The sequence below is a fragment of the Octopus sinensis genome, unplaced genomic scaffold (assembly GCF_006345805.1).
Source record: "Octopus sinensis unplaced genomic scaffold, ASM634580v1 Contig15557, whole genome shotgun sequence".
Classification (NCBI taxonomy): domain Eukaryota; kingdom Metazoa; phylum Mollusca; class Cephalopoda; order Octopoda; family Octopodidae; genus Octopus; species Octopus sinensis.
Genome location: NW_021833792.1, coordinates 29,921 through 50,000, shown reverse-complemented (window position 1 = coordinate 50,000; position 20,080 = coordinate 29,921). Strand labels below are relative to the sequence as shown.

The following is a 20,080-nucleotide window of genomic DNA, read 5'->3' as shown; positions in this document are numbered from 1 at the left end:
TCTAACCAAAACTCTCATTTTTGAGTAGGCAATTTCGCTGCGAGAGCACATCCTTTTACTACATTTTCAACTTCCTTGTCCATCTTCAGCCAGTACACATAACTGCACATAATTGCTTTCATCCTTGCAATCCCCAGATATCCAATATGGAATTCTTTCAACATTCTTTTTTGTAGAGTCTTAGATATCACTGCCCTTTGGCCATACATCAGTACACCATTGCATGTTGAATATATGTTTACTTCTTGATCTTTTTTTTGTTTTCTTTCACTGACCACAGAATCTTTTTGTTTCATTAATGAACTTGTCTTTTGATGCATGTCGCTTTATCTCCTCCAGAGTTATTGGTAACTCTCATACAATGTTCCACATTATGTGTTCAATTTTCCCCTCGGTCAGCATGTCCTAACTTTTTCGAAGGTAAATTCTATTGCGTAGTCATAGTTTAGTAGTACAGTGCCCCATCGCTGCAACCTGTTTGCTGTATGTACTGGGATTCCTTTCTTGGATCCATAAATCACTAGCAACAGGCTTTGGTTTGTTTGTAGTCTAAACCGTCTACTAAGTATAAACCTATGGAACTTTTTTTATACCAAATATAATCATCAATGCCTCTTTTTCAATTTGGATATAATTTTTTTCACTGGCAATAGCGTCTTTTGTGCATGAGCTATGGCCTTTTAGCTGCCATCTTCACATTTGTGTAGGAGTACAGCACTACCCTGTACTCAATAGCATCTGTTGCCAGTTTCATTTCCAACTTTGGATCGAAGTGTGTAAATGACAAATCTGAAGTTAGCTTGCTTTTTAGTTCCTCAAATGCCTTCTGGCATTTTTCTGACCAAAACCATTTGGCATCTTTTTTTAACAGCTTGTTTAGTGGATCCCTTGTGTTGTGTATGTTCGGGATATATACTTGATAATATATATAGCCTAAAAATGCTTGTAACAATTTGACGTTCATTGGGGGAGGCATATTCTGTATTGCCATCGCCCTTGATGGGTTTGACCATCATCCCCTTTTGTCAATTACTTGACCCAAATATTTGAATGTCACAATCATTTAACAATACATCCATCACTTGTTGGAATATGGCAGGTAACAGTTTTACTCCAAAAGGAAGCTGCTTGAATTTATACAATCCACAGTGTGTGCTGATTGTTAAAAACTGTGCATAATCTTCGTGTACCTGTATCTGTGGATAGGCCTCCAAGAGGTCTGACTTTGAGACCATTTAGTTTTAGGAATACCTCTGTTGTTGTTAATGGATAGTTGTGTTAAAACTGTGTTAAAATAAACAGTAATTTAATCCAGTTGAAAAGTTTGCACACTCTCTTAGTTTATTAGTTTTTTTCTTTACATAAACCATCAGAGCTGCCCAGTCTGAATCGTCAACTTCTTCAATTATAACTAAACTTTCTAGTCTGCTGCAAACAGTACATTCTGTTTGGGCCTAAGAACAGGTGTTGCTTTTCCTTTTACCACGATCCTTACTTTTGTTTGAGTGCAACAGGCTAATCTTTCCAAAAAAACATTTGGAAACAATTAAAAGTTCTTTTTGTTTCAGCTGATCGACTTCATTCGAACTTTTAACCAACTACGTTTTCACAGAGAACACTAATGGGGGTGTCCCACCTTTTAAATAACTCCATGCATTCTCTGCCAAATAGGTTTAGTGATTTTTGTAACACATAAATGATTGTCCTTTGCGTTTCACCTTGAAAAGTTACATTGCAAATACATTCGCCAATGAAATATAATTTCTTTCCTGTAACACCATATGCTACTTTATTTGATTTAAAGGATTTCAGCTTACCAATTTGTTGCCATGTTTCTTCATTTATGATTAGTGATGTCACTACCTGTGTCTAATTGCATCTTGACACTAGTGGTTTCAATTCTCACCTTCATGAATTTTCTGTTTGTTGTACAAACTATTTTCTCTGATGACAAACTATTTATTTTTTCTTGTTTGATCCAATTTTTTGTCATCTTAGATCTGCATTGTAATTTAATGTAACCTGTGTTCCCACAATGAAAATACTTCATTGTTTTGGACACTCTTTTCTCAGGTGCCTACCACCACATGCCATACATGGGTTTATCTCCTGATATATATCATGCTTTTTGTGAAACATTTTATCTGTCTTCCAACTTTTTTGCACTAGTTTTATCTGTAAACAATCTCTGTGTTGGTTTTCTTCTGTGTCGTGCCTTACTTTCAATACCATATTGCACTCTTATGACAGTTTCTGGAGAGTTATATCTTGGTTCATTTCCAGCTTTGCAAGAATTTTTGTTCTGATTTCTTCATCCTTTTTAGCAGTAAGTCCCTGAGTAAAAATCAGGCACTTGAACAAGTCTGGAGTTTATTTATCTAGTTTAAATCTCTCACACTCTCTGTTCACTCTACCCACATATGTGGTAAATTCATCACTTTTCTCAGCATTCAAGCACTTCAAACATGTGTTGAACAACAATGTTTTTTCACTAAACATCCTACATAAAATGTCAGTTGTGTCCATGAATTTTATGTCAGAAACTCTTTTAGTCAATATAAAGTTACAGTATTTTTCATGCTCTATTGTTGCCAGTTTCCTCAGAATTAGATGCGCTTTCATTTCTTCAGTCTTAGCATTCTTTTTCAAAAATTTGTTAAAATCTTTGGTAACATGCCTCGAAAGTGATTCCTTCTTCCAGGTCATATTTAAATCCATTTATTAAATTTTCTACATGGTCTGGCAAAAACATATTTTCCAGTTTTATTAGCAACTTTATTAGTTGTAGCATATGTTGCAACATTTGTTGTTGTTCTTGTTCTTTGAGTTCTTGTCATTGTTTTTGCAACTCAACTAAACCTTCTAACAAGCTTTCCATAATTTTATGGATTTTTCTCAAAATATATGCAACAAAAAGGTTTGTTACTCCTCTGTTGAGTTTTTAATTTCTCTACATGCAAAATTTTTCAACCTTTCCGTGTGAATTATTTTCTCATGAAAAACAAATTTTTTTTTTCAATGTCTGCATGACTTGTTTACATTCTCATCACCCCTGTTATATTGTGGATCCTTTTAGATTAATGAAATCAGTAAAATATGTGTTATCCTTTACTTGGAAAAGGAAATAGGGGCTTGTACCAGAGAGGGCAAGCATTGAAAAATGGACTAAAATGAAAGAATAAAATTTTCTGTCTTTATGTATAAATGGCAATTTCTGTCTGTCTGTCTGTCTATTACCATCTTGCTGCCCAAACCAGTGAACCAATCTTCACCAAACCTGGCATACATGTTGAGCTAACAACCACTTATAGGCTAATTGGATTTCAATAAAAATCGATAATGGGTTGACTATGAGGGTTGGGCTTATTATATGATAAAATGAGAGGGATGCAAAAGTGTTAGGTTCAGGGAAATGTGATGGCATAATGAGAGTGGCTGATATCAGGAAAGAAGAGGAGACAGGAAGAAACAGAGACACAGAGAATGTGAGAACGACAGACAGGGACAGAGTGGAAGAAACAGAATGTGCTTACTGAAGGGAAGAGTAAATTTTAATACTTCGTTCTTTCATTTCTTCCTATCACTTAACACCATACCCTTTAGTGAATTAACTATCGTATGCTCAGTCAAAACTTTTACAATTTATCCAACAACAGATGTTAAATAAGTGAAAGGTAAAGTGTTTTATATTTGTTTTCAAATCACCATATTAAGATTTATTAAAACTTTACCAACATACTGAAACAATATACTATATATAATGTCTTTCCTTTTCTTCCATAGATTAATAGCCCCTTATCTTCCATATATATAAAAGAGAGTTTGTGTGTGTGTGTGTGTGTGCACATGTGTTCCTTATGCATTCGAAAGCTGAGTTGCCAATTTTGATGTATGGGGTATCAAAAGATTCAGTAATTTTACGACTACCAAATAAGCTTTAATTTCATTTACATATTTACATTACAAAAATTTCACATTATAATCTATTCTATAAGTCAACTATTGTAAACATTTTATGCCACAATGACAACAACGTCACATTTTCTGTATGATTGTGTACCTTAAAAGACATCCATTTCTCTATATGTTATGAGGAAATACAGTCACTCACTTTCTCTGTCTTTCTCTCTCTCTCTCTCTCTCATGCACACACATACACATATATACAAAAAAGATGTATCCATATTTATTTATGTAAGTGTATATGAAAGATGTGTGTGTGAGAGAGACAGAGAAAGAGATACAGAGTGAGTGCCACATACTTCAAAGCAAATGTTGCGGTTTCACTTTCTCTTCTCTTTCAGTTTCTGCTCTCTTCAAAGTATAAAGAAATAAAATATTTTAACAGAAATTAATGAATACATTGGAGAAGCAAATTGCTGATTTTGACAAATGGGGTATCAAAAGATTTGGTAATCTTTCGGCTAACAAATAAAATTTATTTTCATTTATGTATTTACATCACAAAAATTTAACATTATAGTCTTTCTATAATTCAACTATCATGACGACGACATCATATTTTCTATATGAGTGTGTACCTTAAAAGACATCCATTTCTCTATATGTTATGATGAAATACAGTCACTCACTTTCTCTCTCACATGCACACATACATACAAAAATGATGTATGTATATGTATTTATGTATGTGTATATGAAAGATAATGTGTGTGTGTGAGAGAGAGGAAAATACATGCAAAAAAATACATGACAACACACCTTCACTCTCTCTCTCACTCACGTACACACATGCACACACACACACACACGTCCATTTCATATACACGTACATACATCTTTCACTTTCTCCTCTCACTTCAAAGCAAATGTCACCTTTTCAATTTCTGCTCTCTTCAAAGCATAAAGAAAACATTTTTTACTGAAACTAACGATCATATGATCGACCATATGGTTGAGTTGACAACTTTACTGCTTCAAACGAAAGAATTCCATAAAATAACTTCCTTTTGCACACACACAGACACTCTAGGTAAAACTTCTGTATGGATTATGTTTAATTCTTCCTATGTGCACTCACAAAATTACAGCTCAAATCCACTTGAAATCACCTTTTTCTATTCTGTAATTTGTGTTTGTGATGAGTGTATTTAAAAACCTGATTTTTGTTATAAACTGTTCTGTTCTCACAGAAATCCTATCCTTTACCTGTTGTTTCTAGCATGTCTGAGGTGACATTTGCACCCGCCTCCACCTAATTTTTTTTCCTAAATTTCTCCCAATTTCTGTTTTCTCCCTCTCCACCCCAATTTCTTCATTTTTTGCTTTTTCAATTTTTTTTCTTGGTAATCCGTGGAGAAAAAAACAGAGAGTACAAATCTTTAAGAATTTTCTTTCTGTTTTCTTAAAGGAATACTAAAAATCTCCTTCCCAAACCTCACAACTTTCAAAAAGCTACAAATTCCTAATGCTTCACTTTTAGCTTTTTGGAAAGTGGGGAAGCTTCAGAAATAATGTCGTTTACCTGTTGTTTCTAGCATGTCAATTTTTCTGGTGGTGCTCTAGTCTTTTCTACATCTGCTATTTCAGTACAATTCTATGCATGCATGAAACATCAGATGAAAGTGAAACCTTGAGTGTTTTTAACTTTTTGAAAGTTTGGTAGGTGATGGGTGAGTGAGGTGAGGAAAGGGGTATTGAATGTTTCTTTAAAAAAAATTAAACTTAAAAAAAGATATTTCCCAGATTCGTAATCTCTGTATTTTTCTACATGGATAAAAATAAAAATTCATAAGAAAGTTACAAATTAAGAAATTGCGGTGGGAACAGGTATGAAATTAAAATTTTGAAAATGTGATTTCTGGACAAAATTGTATTAGCCCCCTTTGTTATCCTTCTTAAGAACAGAAAGCACTTTCATGCAAACCCATGCAAATTGTACCCTCCCCACCTTCACTTTTAAACAAACAATAACTTCCATTACGCCAGTAATCCAATTCGCTATATATTAACTGTGCTGATTCTACCCATAAGAAAGGAACAAAGTGGCTGTAAGTCATAACACCTGGGCAATGCCAAAGTGCATTGCTAGTGTATGTATACATATATATGTATAGAGAGAGAGAGAGAGAGAGAAATAATCCATAAATATTTCCCTAGATCATTGCTAGATCACTCTTGCCTACACTGGAAAATGGAATTATCTTAATATATTGAACCTCCTGGCCTCTTCTTGGGGTCATGTTCTTTCTTATTCCCTATTCTCTTCGTTTATTTTATTTTATGCACTTGTATTCACTCTGATAAAGCTCCATGTACTAGATCAAATGTGCTATGGAGATGATGAATATTATTTTCAGAATTTCTTTCGTAAGCACCAACTGGCATTGGAAGTGGAAATGGCTGTAAGAATGTTATGTCATAGAGATGTTATGTCATGTTTTGTATTAAAAAATAATCTACAGATGTGGTCTAATTTATTTATTTGTTGACCAAAAGTTTTCTCCATTTCTGATTATTTAAATTTAATTCCTGATAAACTTTTGTTTATTCTGTTGTTACCTGTACCCTACGAGCATAGTGTGCCTGCATACCCATGCCCAGGGATAACACAGGTAACTGATACTGATAGTAAATATGAATATTCTTATCCCTTAGTTGGTTACTATAATCGCTAACTCTGCTTACCTTTGAGATATATATATATATGTCTAGAAAGAGAATAGCACTTATGTTATCGTAAATAGGGCTAGTTAATATTTATCCAAAAACAAAAACGTGGGGTTCTTATAATAGTGTACTTATTTACTTATTGAAATATTGTAGAGACCACCACCTGTTGTCCACAACAGAACTGACAAAATTCTAACCGTGTCGATCAGTATTTAACATCTTGGAAACATGTGTAGGTCATAAAGACCATAAAAATATGGTGTATAAAACTGTAAAATAATGTGAAATAAGAGGAAATAAAATTTGAGGATGAATAAGTCTCTATGTTCTATATTGTTATAATTATTGCTAATATATATATATACACATATATATTTTTTATTTTTGTTCACATAACATCTATGTCTATGTTATGTGTATGATAATATTTTGAAAATAAAAGTGTTTAGTATTTAATTTCATATATATATATATATATATATATTGTATATATGTGTGTGTGTGTGTCTCAAACTGCTAAACTAAATACAATTTATGATAAAAATTTGCAGTTTTATTTTGATTAAAATATCACTGTCAAAGCTTTTGAATGCTGTTAGCCTGCTTTACCACCTCTGACTGTCACTCACTCCCATGCTGTTTGTTGTTTTACTCTTCTTTACCTAGCACAACCAATGAGATACACATTTTATTTTATTATATGTAATATGATTCACAATACAAATTGATACCAATAAATTAAAATTATAGGTAAATAAAAAATAAAGACAAGGTAAATTTGAAAAAGTATTTATAAAATCAAATTATATGTATACAAATCACACAATATTTCTATGATGGCAACTTGTAAAGCACCCCACTCTACATAAAGCGAGCTTGCAGAATACATATTGGAAACTCATTTCAACAACTGGGAGCTTTTCTTTTTCTTTGATGAAGACATTCACAGCACTGCCTTTAGTGATCCTTGATTTTTTCTAATTTATGGAGATTGGCTGAATTCAGAGCGATATCCCTCTGGTAAGCTTTAGTTTTTCTACTGTAGGATATATGTATGCTGTCACAGCTCCTAAATTTATTGCCACTGTGACCAAAAACAGATCAAAACATAATATATGGTCTTGATTATGGCATGGGAGAGATAAATTCCAGACCACATTGCTCTCTAGGCCATGCTGGCTTACATTATTGTCACTTTTCTCTGTATAGAAACTGGATCTACAGCTGTACCCAGTATTGGTTTCACAAATCTTTCAAATTTTGATCCTCCATTTTGTGGGTTTTCTGGGCATATAACTATCGGAAATGTACTCTACCTTTGTATTCCACCATACCCTCATCAGCAGACAGGTATATAGAATGTTTTATAAGTGATTTGAACACAGTTGATGAGGGGTCTTCATTTAAATAAGAGATCAAGGTTTGGCTTTCCTTGTACTGGTATTCTGCTAGTGTCCCTTATGTATAGGTATTTAAAATTTGTCCATGTCATGACACTGGAAACATATTGTTCTCCAAAAGGTTTATCACTGCTCCAATAATTTGTCATTCTGGGTAGCTTCCTTATTCCCATTATATTATTGATGGCAAAAAATGCTTGGATTTCATCTAAGCACATTGAAAACCCCAAACAGTCTTTTTTATCATGTTGTTTATATTCTGCATAGCTATTAATTTCCACAGTAATTGCTTCAAGCAAACTAGGAGGAAAAACTTTTAAAAATACTCTCATGGTCTTGTCTCCTGGGGAAGACTGTGACTAGGTCCAGCCTCTTTAGAAAAATTTGTAAGAGAAACAGTTTTCAAGCTTTTGTTCCAGTCAGGTACAAATTCATTTTCTTTGTCACTGTTTAAGTTATCATCTGAATCGCTTTCACTTTCAGAAATAGAAATATCCAATTCATTTTCACATACCATGTAATTTTTATGTTGGCTGCATATTTTGTTTGATTGTTCCATATCTTCAGTTGAAAATCCTTCAGATTCTGATTCACTAGTTGACAGCATAAAATTGTTATCTATTTTCCGTCAGTATTAATAAAATTCAAACAATGGTGTAAAAAAAATGTGGGGGAAAAAATCTCCAACGATTCACAGAGGTTAGATATCACACAAAATAATGTTGAATACTGTAACCCAAACAAATGATTTATGCAGTGAAATCACATTGCTTTCATGAATGTACTAACAAGATTTGCACTGAAATTCTCATTTAAATATGGCTAGGTTATTTCAGTTGTTTTGGTGTCATTCAGTATCAAAATTCTCAGCCTTATTCAGACAGTCTGGTATCAAAAGGGTTAAAATGGCATGGGAAGAAAGAAATCTGTTATCCCTTATGAGCTCTAATTGTTAAAAGTAAAAAAAAGCATAGAAAGTAATTAACAGATATTATTCCAGGCATGAATAAATTCAAGAAATTAGTTTTTGAGAACCTGATAAAGCTAGTAAAAGGATTTTCATGATGGGGGTGATGACATATCAATACAAGTAATTTTAATACCATTCTATCTTTACAGGACTTATTACATTCAGTTTTTTCTTTGGTATGGCTGCTGGTTCCTTGAAAGAAAAAGGAGAACCTTTTCATATGTTCTTTGAATCAACCAGACTCATCACAGCAGAAATATTTAAGTATTTGTTTAAGTAAGTAAATTATCTCTTTTACTTTCACACTTGCAATGCTTTATAACTGGAAGAACTGAAACATGGACAAATACCTTCTATGTCTTAGAAGACACATTGAATTTCAAACATGTCTACATCTTTGTTCATTGTTTCCTAGGTCTGTGTCCATATTCAAGAGTATTATTTCCTTGTATGTTCCTGTTGGGATTACGAGGGGCGTTCAATAAGTAATGCCCCTGACCCACTTCCCATAGCAGTAGAGCAACGACACTTGGCACAGTTATTAGGCTTTCCTACATAGGAACTACCCAGAGTTATGCATTTCTCCCATTGTTTGATACAGCTCTGGAGACCGTTTTTGTAGAAGACCCCAGCTTGGTCCTCCAACCACGACGTGACTTCAGAAATCAAGGCTGCATCATCTGGGAAACGCTTTCCTTTCAAAATCAACTTCATGGCTGGGAAGAGGTGAAAATCAGAGGGTGCAAGGGGAGGAGTTCATAGCTGCACGCCTGTGCTTCTGATCTGGCGACACGCGAGTTGTGGACCGGAGCGTTGTCCTGCAGGAGGAGGATGCCTTTGCTGATCTTGCCCTGCCTCTTGATTTTGATAGCTTCTCTTAATTTCATCAAAAGTGAAGCATAATAGGCTCCTGTAATTGTGGTACCCTTTGCCAGGAAATCTGTCATCACTACTCCGTCCTGGTCCCAGAAGACTGTGAGCATAACCTTGTCAGCGGAGGACTGCACCTTTGCCTTCTTTGGAGGAGGTGAGTCACAGTGCTTCCACTGCATTGACTGGGCTTTTGTCTCTGGATCATAGTGATGGACCCAGGTTTTATCCTGTGTGATCAGTCTTTTGAAAAATTTTGACTCATCTTCTTGGCACATCTCCAAATTCATCCTCGAGCACTCAACGCGTTCTTGCTTCTGGAAAGGTGTGAGCAACCTGGAAATCCATCTGGCAGACACCTTTTGCATATGCAAATGGTCATGAATGATAGTTTCCACAGACCCGGTACTAATCTTGACCTCATGGGCTATTTGGCGAATAGTTATGCGTTGACCTTCCAAAATGGCAGCCTCAACTTGACGGACAGACGTCTCATCAACGGCAGAAGGGGGCGACCAGATCTGGGAGCTGTTTCCACAGAGTTCCGACTATGTTTGAATTCACAATGCCAGCGTTTTACAAGGTCATATGATGGGGCATCATCACCATAAGTTACTTTCATTTCATCAAAAGTCTCCCGTGGTGTGCGTCCTTTCAAATACAAAAACCAGATCACTGCTCGACACTTAACAGGCTCCATTTCACACTTGACTCAGTTCAAACACCTGTAAATCAGAAACCACAATTAGTTCAGAGCTGTAATTCGCCACTTAATCTATAGAGGTATAAATAAGTGCACATGTAAAGTTTCAGCTAGATCAAACAACTGCAAGTGGGTCAGGGGCATTACTTATTGAACGCCCCTCGTATATCTTTGATGTGTGTTCTTGTTGGGATTATGTCTTTGTTGTCTTCCCATGTCGGGGTTGTGTCTTTGCTGTGTGTTCATGTTGGGATTATGTCCTTATCTGTCCATGTGATTATGCCTTCGTTGTCTTCCTATGTTGGGATTATGTCTTTGCTGTGTGTTCATACTGATTTTACATCCTTTGTTGTGTTCGTACAAGGATTATGGATTTGCTCTGTGTCCATGTGATTGTGCCCTCATTGTGTATCCATGTTTGAATTATGCTCTTACTGTCTCTCCAGTTGGGATTATGTCCTTGCTGTGTGTCTATATTCGTATTTCCCTTTGTTGTATGTCCATCTTGGGATTGTGTCTGTGTTAGGATTCTGTCTTTGCTGTGTCTATATGTCAGGTTTATCTCCTTCCTGTGTGTCCATTTTGGGATGTTGGGATTATGTCCATATTTGGACTACATCCTTGCTGTTTTTGTGTCAGGATTACCTTTTTACTGTGTCCATTTTCAGATTATGTCTTTGCTGTATGTTCATGTAGGAAGTATGTCCTTGCTGTGTGTCCATGTCAGTATTATCTCTTTGCTATGTGTCTACCATAGGTACATGTTACTGGCACTGATCATTACTATGATTTCACTTGGCTTGACAAATTTTCTCAAGCACAGCAAATCACCAAAGGTCTTGATAACTTGTCATCACCATCCCAAGATGCTTCATCACCTCATCCCACATCTTTCTGAGTCTATCTCTTCCACAGATTCCCTCCACAGAAATCAGCACTTCTTTACACAGCTGATGCATCACATGACCATACCAGCATAATCTTCTCTCTTGCACACAGCAACTGATGTCTCTTATGTCCAATTTTCTCTCAAGATGCTTACACTCTGTCATACATGCACACCAACATTGCACATCCAGTGAAGCATGCAGTTTCATTTCTTTCAAACTTTCACATGTCCTCTACAGTCACAGCCCATGTTTCACTGCCATGTAGCATGGTTGTTTGCACACAGGCACCATACAATCTGCCTTTCACTCTGAGGGGAGGTCCTTGGTTACCAACAAAGGTAGAAGGTCCCTGAACTTTGCCCAGCCTATTCTTATTCTAGCAGCTACACTTTCAGAGCATCCATACCCACTGCTTACTTGGTCACCTAGATAACTACTACTGCTAAGTATCTCCCCTAGCATTTGATGGAGTCTATTTTCTGTATACTTCTAGTGTTTATTGTACTATACACCTGTCACAGACAAAGATTACTTTCTCTGTTAACCTTCCTCTGATATTCTTTTCTACTCTAGGCACAAGGCCTGAAAGTTTGTGGGGAGGGGTCCAGTCGATTAGATCGACGCCAGTATGCAACTGGTACTTAATTTATCGACCCCAAAAAGAAAGGCAAAGTCGACCTCGGCGGAATTTGAACTCAGAATGTAAAGACAGACGAAATACTGCTAAGCATTTCACCTGGTGTGCTGACGTTTCTGCCAGCTTGCCGCCTTAACCCTCCTCTGATATTACTGCACTTCTTATGTGTCCATAGCTTGCATTTATGGAGTTTCTACCTATGCCTTTTCTACATATCGAGCAAGGCCATCTCCCTGAAGGACTTTGTGATTCATCTGTTTTCCTACTTACTAAAACTTTGGTCTTTGCCAAATTAACTCTAAGGCCCTCTAATTCCAGACCTTGCTTCTACACTTGAAATTTCTTTTCTAGTTCTGGTAGAGATTCAGCTATAAGAACAAGGTCATCAGCATGGAGGAGCTCCCAGGGGCAACCTGTCTTAAATTCCTCTGTTATTGCCTGGAGGACAATGATGGATAAGATGAGGCTGAGACCTGATCCTTGGTGAACTACCTGTCCACTAAATTCATTACTATACATGTACAGCTCTCATTAACCACTCATCTATCCCTAGTTTTTGTATTACCCACAAGATAAGGGACCGGGAGACCCTATCAAAGGCTTTCTCCATGTCAACAAAAGCCAACTACAGTGGTTTATTTTTGGTTAAGTAATTCTCCTGCAGCTGTCTTACCAGGAATGTAGCATCAGTGGTGCTTCTCCCTGGCACAAAACCAAGCCATATCTCATCTAGACTAACTCCCTTCCTAATTAGCTTATTGTAACTTTTGTTACCTAGTCCAACAATTTGATACCTATGAAATTATTTCTGTCTAAGGTGCCACCTTTACCTTTGCAGCAGTTGACTATAGTGCTACACTAGTCATTGGGGATGACTCCTTCATGTACAGCCTGATTAACTATTCAGGTGACTAGACTATAACCCACACTGTTAGATATTTTGAGCATCTCAGGGGTGATTCATGATGGCCAGGGGCTTTATTTACCAAGCTACTGTCTACTCAGATTGCTGGTCTTTCTGTTGAATCCACATTAGGCAGACTCTCCTTCTCCCATGCATTCTCTACATTTAGCAGCCTTTCATAGTGGTACTTCGAAGCCTATTTTTCTGCAGAATCACAAGCTACAAGTGAACTAGCATCTATGTGAACACACTTCTCTCCAACAACATCACGATTTTACATGACACACTGTCTTGCAAACCAAAATACTTCAATCCACTGGTCTTCATGCTGTAGAATATCCAATCAGCTATTCCACCTGGTCACGATTGGCTGAGGTGGGTATTTAATAGTTTTGTATTGCTCTCAACATTGTTTTTTACAGTTGCAGTCTTGATGGTGGCAATCAGACAATCAACAGCAGGATAGAAGGCTTTTATTTTTAGAGCACTGTTGTGCAGTAGGTGGGAGAAGCAGGTTACATGGAAGAGCTTAGGGTACATAACTTGCAATGTTTTTCCAGCAGCTACCATATATTGAGCAGCATTATACAATAGTAGGAGAAAATTTTCTCTTGGAACTGCCAAACTCTTTGCTAATCATTGATGATCTGAGTGATGACTGCCACAGTTAGAGCTGATCTGGGTGGCGTAATTTGTTACTTTCTCTAACTTCTAGGATTGTATCCCTTTAAATACTTGACATAATTCTCACGTGTTTCTATCATTCTTTGCTTCACTATTGCCCTTTGCTGCTATTTCAATTTTCTTGGGGCAAAGCCAAGCCACTTATTTGACTACTTCCAGCTGTAGATTATATAAAGAATCCCTTCGCACATGGTTTCTCTCAAACCTTCTCATCTTGCCCTGCTATTTGACACCATCATATCATGACATGAAACTTCTCTAGATTTTAATTGTTCATCATTCTTTTCCTTCATTTAACATGTTCTTGAGTTAAAATAACTTTGTAACCTGTAATTTGTTACTTCCTCAAATAACTTCTAGAATTATATCCCTTTAAACACTTGACATAATTCTCATGTGTTTCTATCGTTCTTTGCTTCACTATTATCCTTTGCTGCTATAATTGATTTTCTTTTGGTGAAGCTAACCTTTTCTTCCATTTCTTGTTTGCGATATGCTGACCTTTTCCTAGCCCCACCACCAATACTGGAAATCCCTTCTCTCGTACCAGAAATCCATTCTCTTATACCGGTAATCTCTTCTCTTATACCAGTAATCTCTTCCCTTATACCAAAAACTTCCACAGAGCTTTGCCTCACTTCTGCACCAGAAGACTTACATACCTCTCTCCCTTCTTCCAAACTATGTTCCTCTTTTGGCATATTTATATCTATATTTGCAGTTGCTGTAATGCTTATATTCACAATGGTTACCTTACTTTCATCCAAAATAGGAGTAAATATAGACACATTGAAATGTAGGTCTAACTAGATTGTTGAGATGCTTAAACAGAGCCAAGAGGTAAGGTGGAGAGGAGCTTCAGCAAGGTTCCTCACAGGCAAGACACATAGGTATAAAATCTTCTAGGAAGGTAACAGTGATGGAATAGGTGGTGTGAGCATACTTCATGCAGAGAAATGAATGGATAAGGTCATGGAGATGGTCAGAGTGTGCAATAGAGTACTTAATCTCAGACTACTCTTGCAGAATAGTATAGCTACAATTATATCTGCCTACGCCCCACAAGCAGGCCTACCAAATGAACAGAAGGACCACTTTTATAATATTCTTCTGCAGGCTTCCTCAAAGACGAGTGACAATGATCTCATCTTTGTGGCTGGGGATTTCAATGGGCATGTCAGACAGCAGCCTGATATCTTCCATAGTGTTCATGGGATCCATGGAATTGGTTTCCGAAACGTAGAAGGAAGAAGGCTATTGGAGTTCTGTGATGGAAATAACCTTTTGATCTGCTTCAGGAAGCCAACTTCAGGAAGCCAGCCAGTCACCTGATAACCTACCAGACATTGGGATGCATGATTACTCCTAAATACAAAGACTTTCCCTGGTGAAGAATGTACCCCCAGCATTACTATTCATTAGTGACTTTAGACTCCAGACCAGAAGGATTCCACAAACCAAATCAATCTGGAAAAGAAGAATTTAGAAGCTAAAGGACCTTTCATATGGTCAGAGATTTAGGAACATCCTAATTGAGAAATTTGATGAGAGGGTAAAGGAATTAGGAATAGATGGGTGGTTGGTGAGAGCTGTACAAGCTTTGTACTGGGATGCTGCCAGTAAGGCAAAGGTGGGCAATGAGTACAGCAAAGAATTTAGGGTACAAATAGGGGTTTACCAAGGATTGTTGCTAAGCCCCCTCTTGTTCATCACTAGTCCTCCAGGTAATAACTGAGGAATTTAATACAGGCTGCCCCTGGGAGCTCCTCTATGCTGATGACCTTGCTCTTGTAGCTGAATTACTACCTGAACTAAAGAAGTTCCAGGTATGGAAGCAAGGTCTAGAATCAAAGGGCCTTAGAGTTAACCTAGCAAACGCCAAAGTTATAGTAAGTAGGAAGGCTGACAAATCACAAATCCCTTCAGGTAGACACCCCTGCTCAATCTATAGAAAAGGTGTAGGCAGAAACTCCATAAGATGCTCCCGGGGTAAACTTTGGACTCAGCAACATCAGAGGAAGGTTAACAGAAAAACTAACTTTTGTATGTGGAAGGTGTACAGGCACAATAAACGCTGAAAATGCACAGAAAATAAACTCCATCAACTGCCAGTGGGGCAAGTTAGAGGCAGTAGATAGCTTCCATTATTTAGGTGTGCAAGGTAGTAGTGGAGGTGGACGCTCCGAGAGCATATCTGTGTGAGAATAAGATTAGGCTGGGCAAAGTTCAGAGAGCTCCTACCCCTGCTGGCAACAAAGGGCCTCTCTCTAGAGTAAAAGGCAGATTATTTGATGCCTTTGTGTGAACAGCTACACTGCATGGCAGTGAAACATGGGCTGTGACAGCTGAGGACATGCATAGGCTTGAAAGAAATGAAGCCAGTATGCTTCACTGGATGTGCAATGTCAGTGTGTATGTTTGACAGAGTGTAAAAGTTAGGCATAAGAGGAATCAGATGTAGTGTGCAAAAGAGATGACTGCACTGGTATGGTCATGTGATGCATATGGATGAGGACAGCTGTGTAAAGAAGTGCCGATCTCTAACTGTGGAGGAAGCCTATAGTAGAAGTAGACCCAGGAAGATATGGGATGAGGAGGTGAAGCATGATCTTCAAACTTTGAGCCTTACAGAGGCAATGACTGGTGACTGAAATCTTTGGTAATATGTTGTGCTTGAGAAAACCCATCAAGACAAGTGCACCCGTGCTGGTGGCATGTAAAGAACATCTTTTGAATGTTGGGCCTCACAGTGGTAAAGTGGCTGAGTTCCTTTTGAGTGTTAGACCTCATGGAGGCAATGACTGAGACTTTGACATTATGTCGTGCTTCAGAAGAAGACCCATCAAGCTGAGCAAAATCACAGTCATGGAAATACCAGTGTCATGCAAATTGGCATTAAACGTACCCCAGTGTCATGCAAATGATACCCATACTGGTTTCATGTAAAAGCACCCATTACACTCTTGGAGTGGGTGGCATTAGGAAGAACACCCAGCCCTAGAAAACCATGCCAAATTATACTTCCAGCATGCCAGTCCAGTCAAACCATCCAAACTATGGCAGCATGGACAACAAACATTAAATGATAATGATGTTTATTAAGGATTTTTAACTGAACAAATAAGTACATTATGAATTTTTTTGTCATCAGTCTCACTTTCATCAACAATTTAGAATTACATTTTGATCAGCCAAGCAGCTCTTGCAATTTTCAGCTGTTTGCATTAAGCAGATCAACATATTTTCGGCATGTAGATTGAGATTGTAATGATGTGTTGATAGAATCAAAGAAACTTCTCAAACTTGGATTAGTGAGCTTGTGCAAAGGAATGCCAGCTTCGAGAAACATTTAAGTCACCAAGGTTTATCATTTTCAGTAAATTCCAATGATTTGAAAGGTGACTGTTCAGTTTTACTAGTCTTTTTAAGGTAGTTAACAAGGCACAGTCTGCAGTATCACTGGTTATTGTGAGACAATACAAATTCTTTTGAGAATTTTTCTGTAAATTCAAGAGCTTTTGCTTTCTGACATGTTTTTGGCTTTGCCATCTGAGTTAATAAGAAAATCATAATAATCAAAATTATAATTACTTGAAACAGGAAAAAGGCGTCTCAATAAGTCAATGACAAAAGAACTCCACAATCAACTTCAAAAAGATTTAGCAATGCAACTATGAAAGAAAATGATTCAGTTCAATTAAGCTCAGATAAAAATTCAAATGATACATAAAAAGATATTGGCACAGGTGCGGCTGAGTGGGAAGAAGCTTGATTCTCAACTATATGGTTGCAGGTTCAGACCTACTGCATGTGTCTTCTACCATAGCCTTGGGTCAACCAAAGCCTTGTGAGTGGATTTGATTGACAGAAACTGAAAGAAAGCCATCATGTATGTGTGTGTGTGTTTTTCTCTCCCCCTCTGCTTGGCAACTGATGTTGGTGTGTTTACATCCTTGTAATCTAGTAGTTCAGCAATAAGAGACCACCAGGCTTAACAAAAATTAACTGGGGTTGATTCATTTGACTAAAAATTCTCCAAAACAAGTAAAACATGAAAAATTGAAATATTGAGAAACAACTAGCATACTGCACATTTACTTATTGTGAAAAGTACAGCAAGGAAAAGTTCTTACTTACAATGGTAAATTTAAAATTTCTAAATAACAAGTGCAAAGAATTAAAGTTGTTAGTAGATATTCTTATAATTGGATGGTATTAAATAATTCTATTCTTAAAGAGTCCTGTTTTATGAATTGGTAAAAAGATGCAAATAATCAATGTTAGCTCTTGGTATCAGTCACCAAAAACTAATATTGGTAAAAGTACATTGAAGTTAGAAATTTGTCTTACAGGAAAACTATACTGACATGCTAGACTTGTTTGTGTTCAAATGGCTGGACATACATGGTGTCAAATAATTTTTAATATCAAAGGGTAGGACAAGCTACAGGGAATGCTAAAAATAACTCTGAAGAGTTCGTCCAATACCACAGTTCTACTATAAACTAGCAGAAATACATATCAAATTTTGGTTTAATCACTACATGAAAATATATATCTATGAATTTATTTATTCTTTTCAGTATCTAATCAAAAAAATTTTCTTTTTAGTGAAATTTCATTTTTTAACTTTATTTTAAGTTTATTGCATGATTTTAACTTTATTAACTTTAAAAAGTGATTAATTACAATGATTAATAGTAAAAATATGTTTTTTTATCATTGGTTTTAACCTTGAAATGAATGTTTTTATGAATTTCAACTTTTTGGCAAAAAATTGCCTTAGTCATTACCCAACATTCATGACCATACATGAAGATAGGTATAAAAACTGAATTGAAGATGAATTCTTTTACCAACCTCTCCTCTCCTGAGGATTGAATGCTGAACCTTGCACATAACTGTGCCAGTACATGCAGTTTTAGCCTTCAATAAGGTCTCCTGCTGCCCATCAGTTGTAAACACGGCCCCAAGATGCTTAAACTTCTCCACTTGTCTCAGTGATCTTCCACTGACATACAGGGAAGTCTCAGTCTTAGCAACACTAACTTTCATCTCTGCCTTGCAGCATTCATCAGTAAACCCATTCAGTAAATGCTGGAAAATATCTTCTGAGGAGTCAAGTAGCACCATGTCATCTGCAAATATCAGCCAACTGATCCTACATTGACCAATTGTGACTCCATTTCCACAAAAAGCTGTGCATATCATTCCACTTCATAAAAATTATGAAAAAGAAAGGTGACAATGCACATCTCTGCCAAGGTCCTGCACCCACATTGAAAAGTTTCAACCCAGCACCATTAATCCAAACACAAATATTTTGGCATTTATATAAAGACATAGTAATTAGAAATTGCCCATTAATCCCAAATTTCTGCAAAACCCTCCACACAGTCATATGCCTTTTCAAGGTCTACAAAGCAAGCATACTCTTGTTGGTAATACTCCCATAATTTCTGAAACACCTGCCATAGAGTGAATATCTGGTTGGCTATGCTAGGTCCAGAACAGAAGCCACACTGTTCTTCAGCTACCTTGAGCTCAACAATTTCCCTACATCTCTTTTCTAGACAGCTAGCTGGGGGGGGGGGGAATTGTTCAGTAACTAGAGCACTTTCTCTTGTTTCCCTTTTTAAAAATAGGGATTATCACACACACACCCCACCTCCCGATTGCTTTGGTGTCTTTTCAATTGCTCCAGTCACTTAGCATACAGTGATCAGCTAGAGAATACATTCTCTAGTATTTTCCCCACCTCCTCAGAAGGCTCTTCTCTATACAGAGAAGAACCCCTACTGAGTTATCAATGGGAGATGTGGATGAGAGCTCTTTGTTACAAAGTTGGTAGCTAATCTGCCAGAATTCTTTATTGACCAATCTGAAGTTTGTCCCGCTTAACCCCAAAGTCCTAACCTTGGATGCTTTTATCATCTCTCCTGCAATTATACTCATCTCAGAAGACTTGTTTCCTTAAGAGAGGGTTTCATATTATTAGTGATTCTTAAATTGTTCTTGCAGCTCTGTGAATTTTGTTTTGCAGAATAACTCCAATTGGCGTCGCTAGTTTGATAATGGCATCAGTAGCCGGTATTAAGGACATCAGCACACTCTTCACCAGTCTTGGAATGTTTAGCCTCACTGTTTTGATTGGACTTGCTTGCCATATGTTGGTCTTCATGAATCTGATATACCTTATTATTTTCCGGAAAAACCCATTTAAGTTCTTCTTCACCTGCATACGGCCTTATATTTTAGCATTTACTTTCACCAGCAGGTAAGTTAAAACAATATTACTGTTGATGGAACTTTTACAAATAATATAAACCAGGTTAACAACTTAACCATTTAATTTATAAGAACTAGAGATTTGTGTATGGTACATACAG

At 36.8% G+C, this 20,080-nt stretch overlaps 2 protein-coding genes across 2 annotated transcripts in view; one reads left to right on the top strand and one right to left on the bottom strand.

Moving 5' to 3' along the window:
- LOC115230432 (uncharacterized protein K02A2.6-like) overlaps nt 1–1,235 on the bottom strand; it is a 1,821-nt gene extending 586 nt beyond the window's left edge. The window contains exon 1 of the mRNA XM_029800626.1: nt 1,074–1,235. Within this exon, the coding sequence (XP_029656486.1) occupies nt 1,074–1,235 (162 nt within the window). The remainder of the gene's footprint in view (nt 1–1,073) is intronic.
- Nucleotides 1,236–7,805: 6,570 nt separating this feature from the next.
- Nucleotides 7,806–20,080, top strand: part of LOC115230431 (neutral amino acid transporter A-like) — a gene marked incomplete at its 3' end in the record, with an annotated part of 33,798 nt that continues 21,523 nt past the window's right edge. The window contains exons 1-3 of the mRNA XM_029800625.1: nt 7,806–7,983; nt 9,153–9,279; nt 19,735–19,968. Of these exons, the coding sequence (XP_029656485.1) occupies nt 7,806–7,983; nt 9,153–9,279; nt 19,735–19,968 (539 nt within the window). The remainder of the gene's footprint in view (nt 7,984–9,152; nt 9,280–19,734; nt 19,969–20,080) is intronic.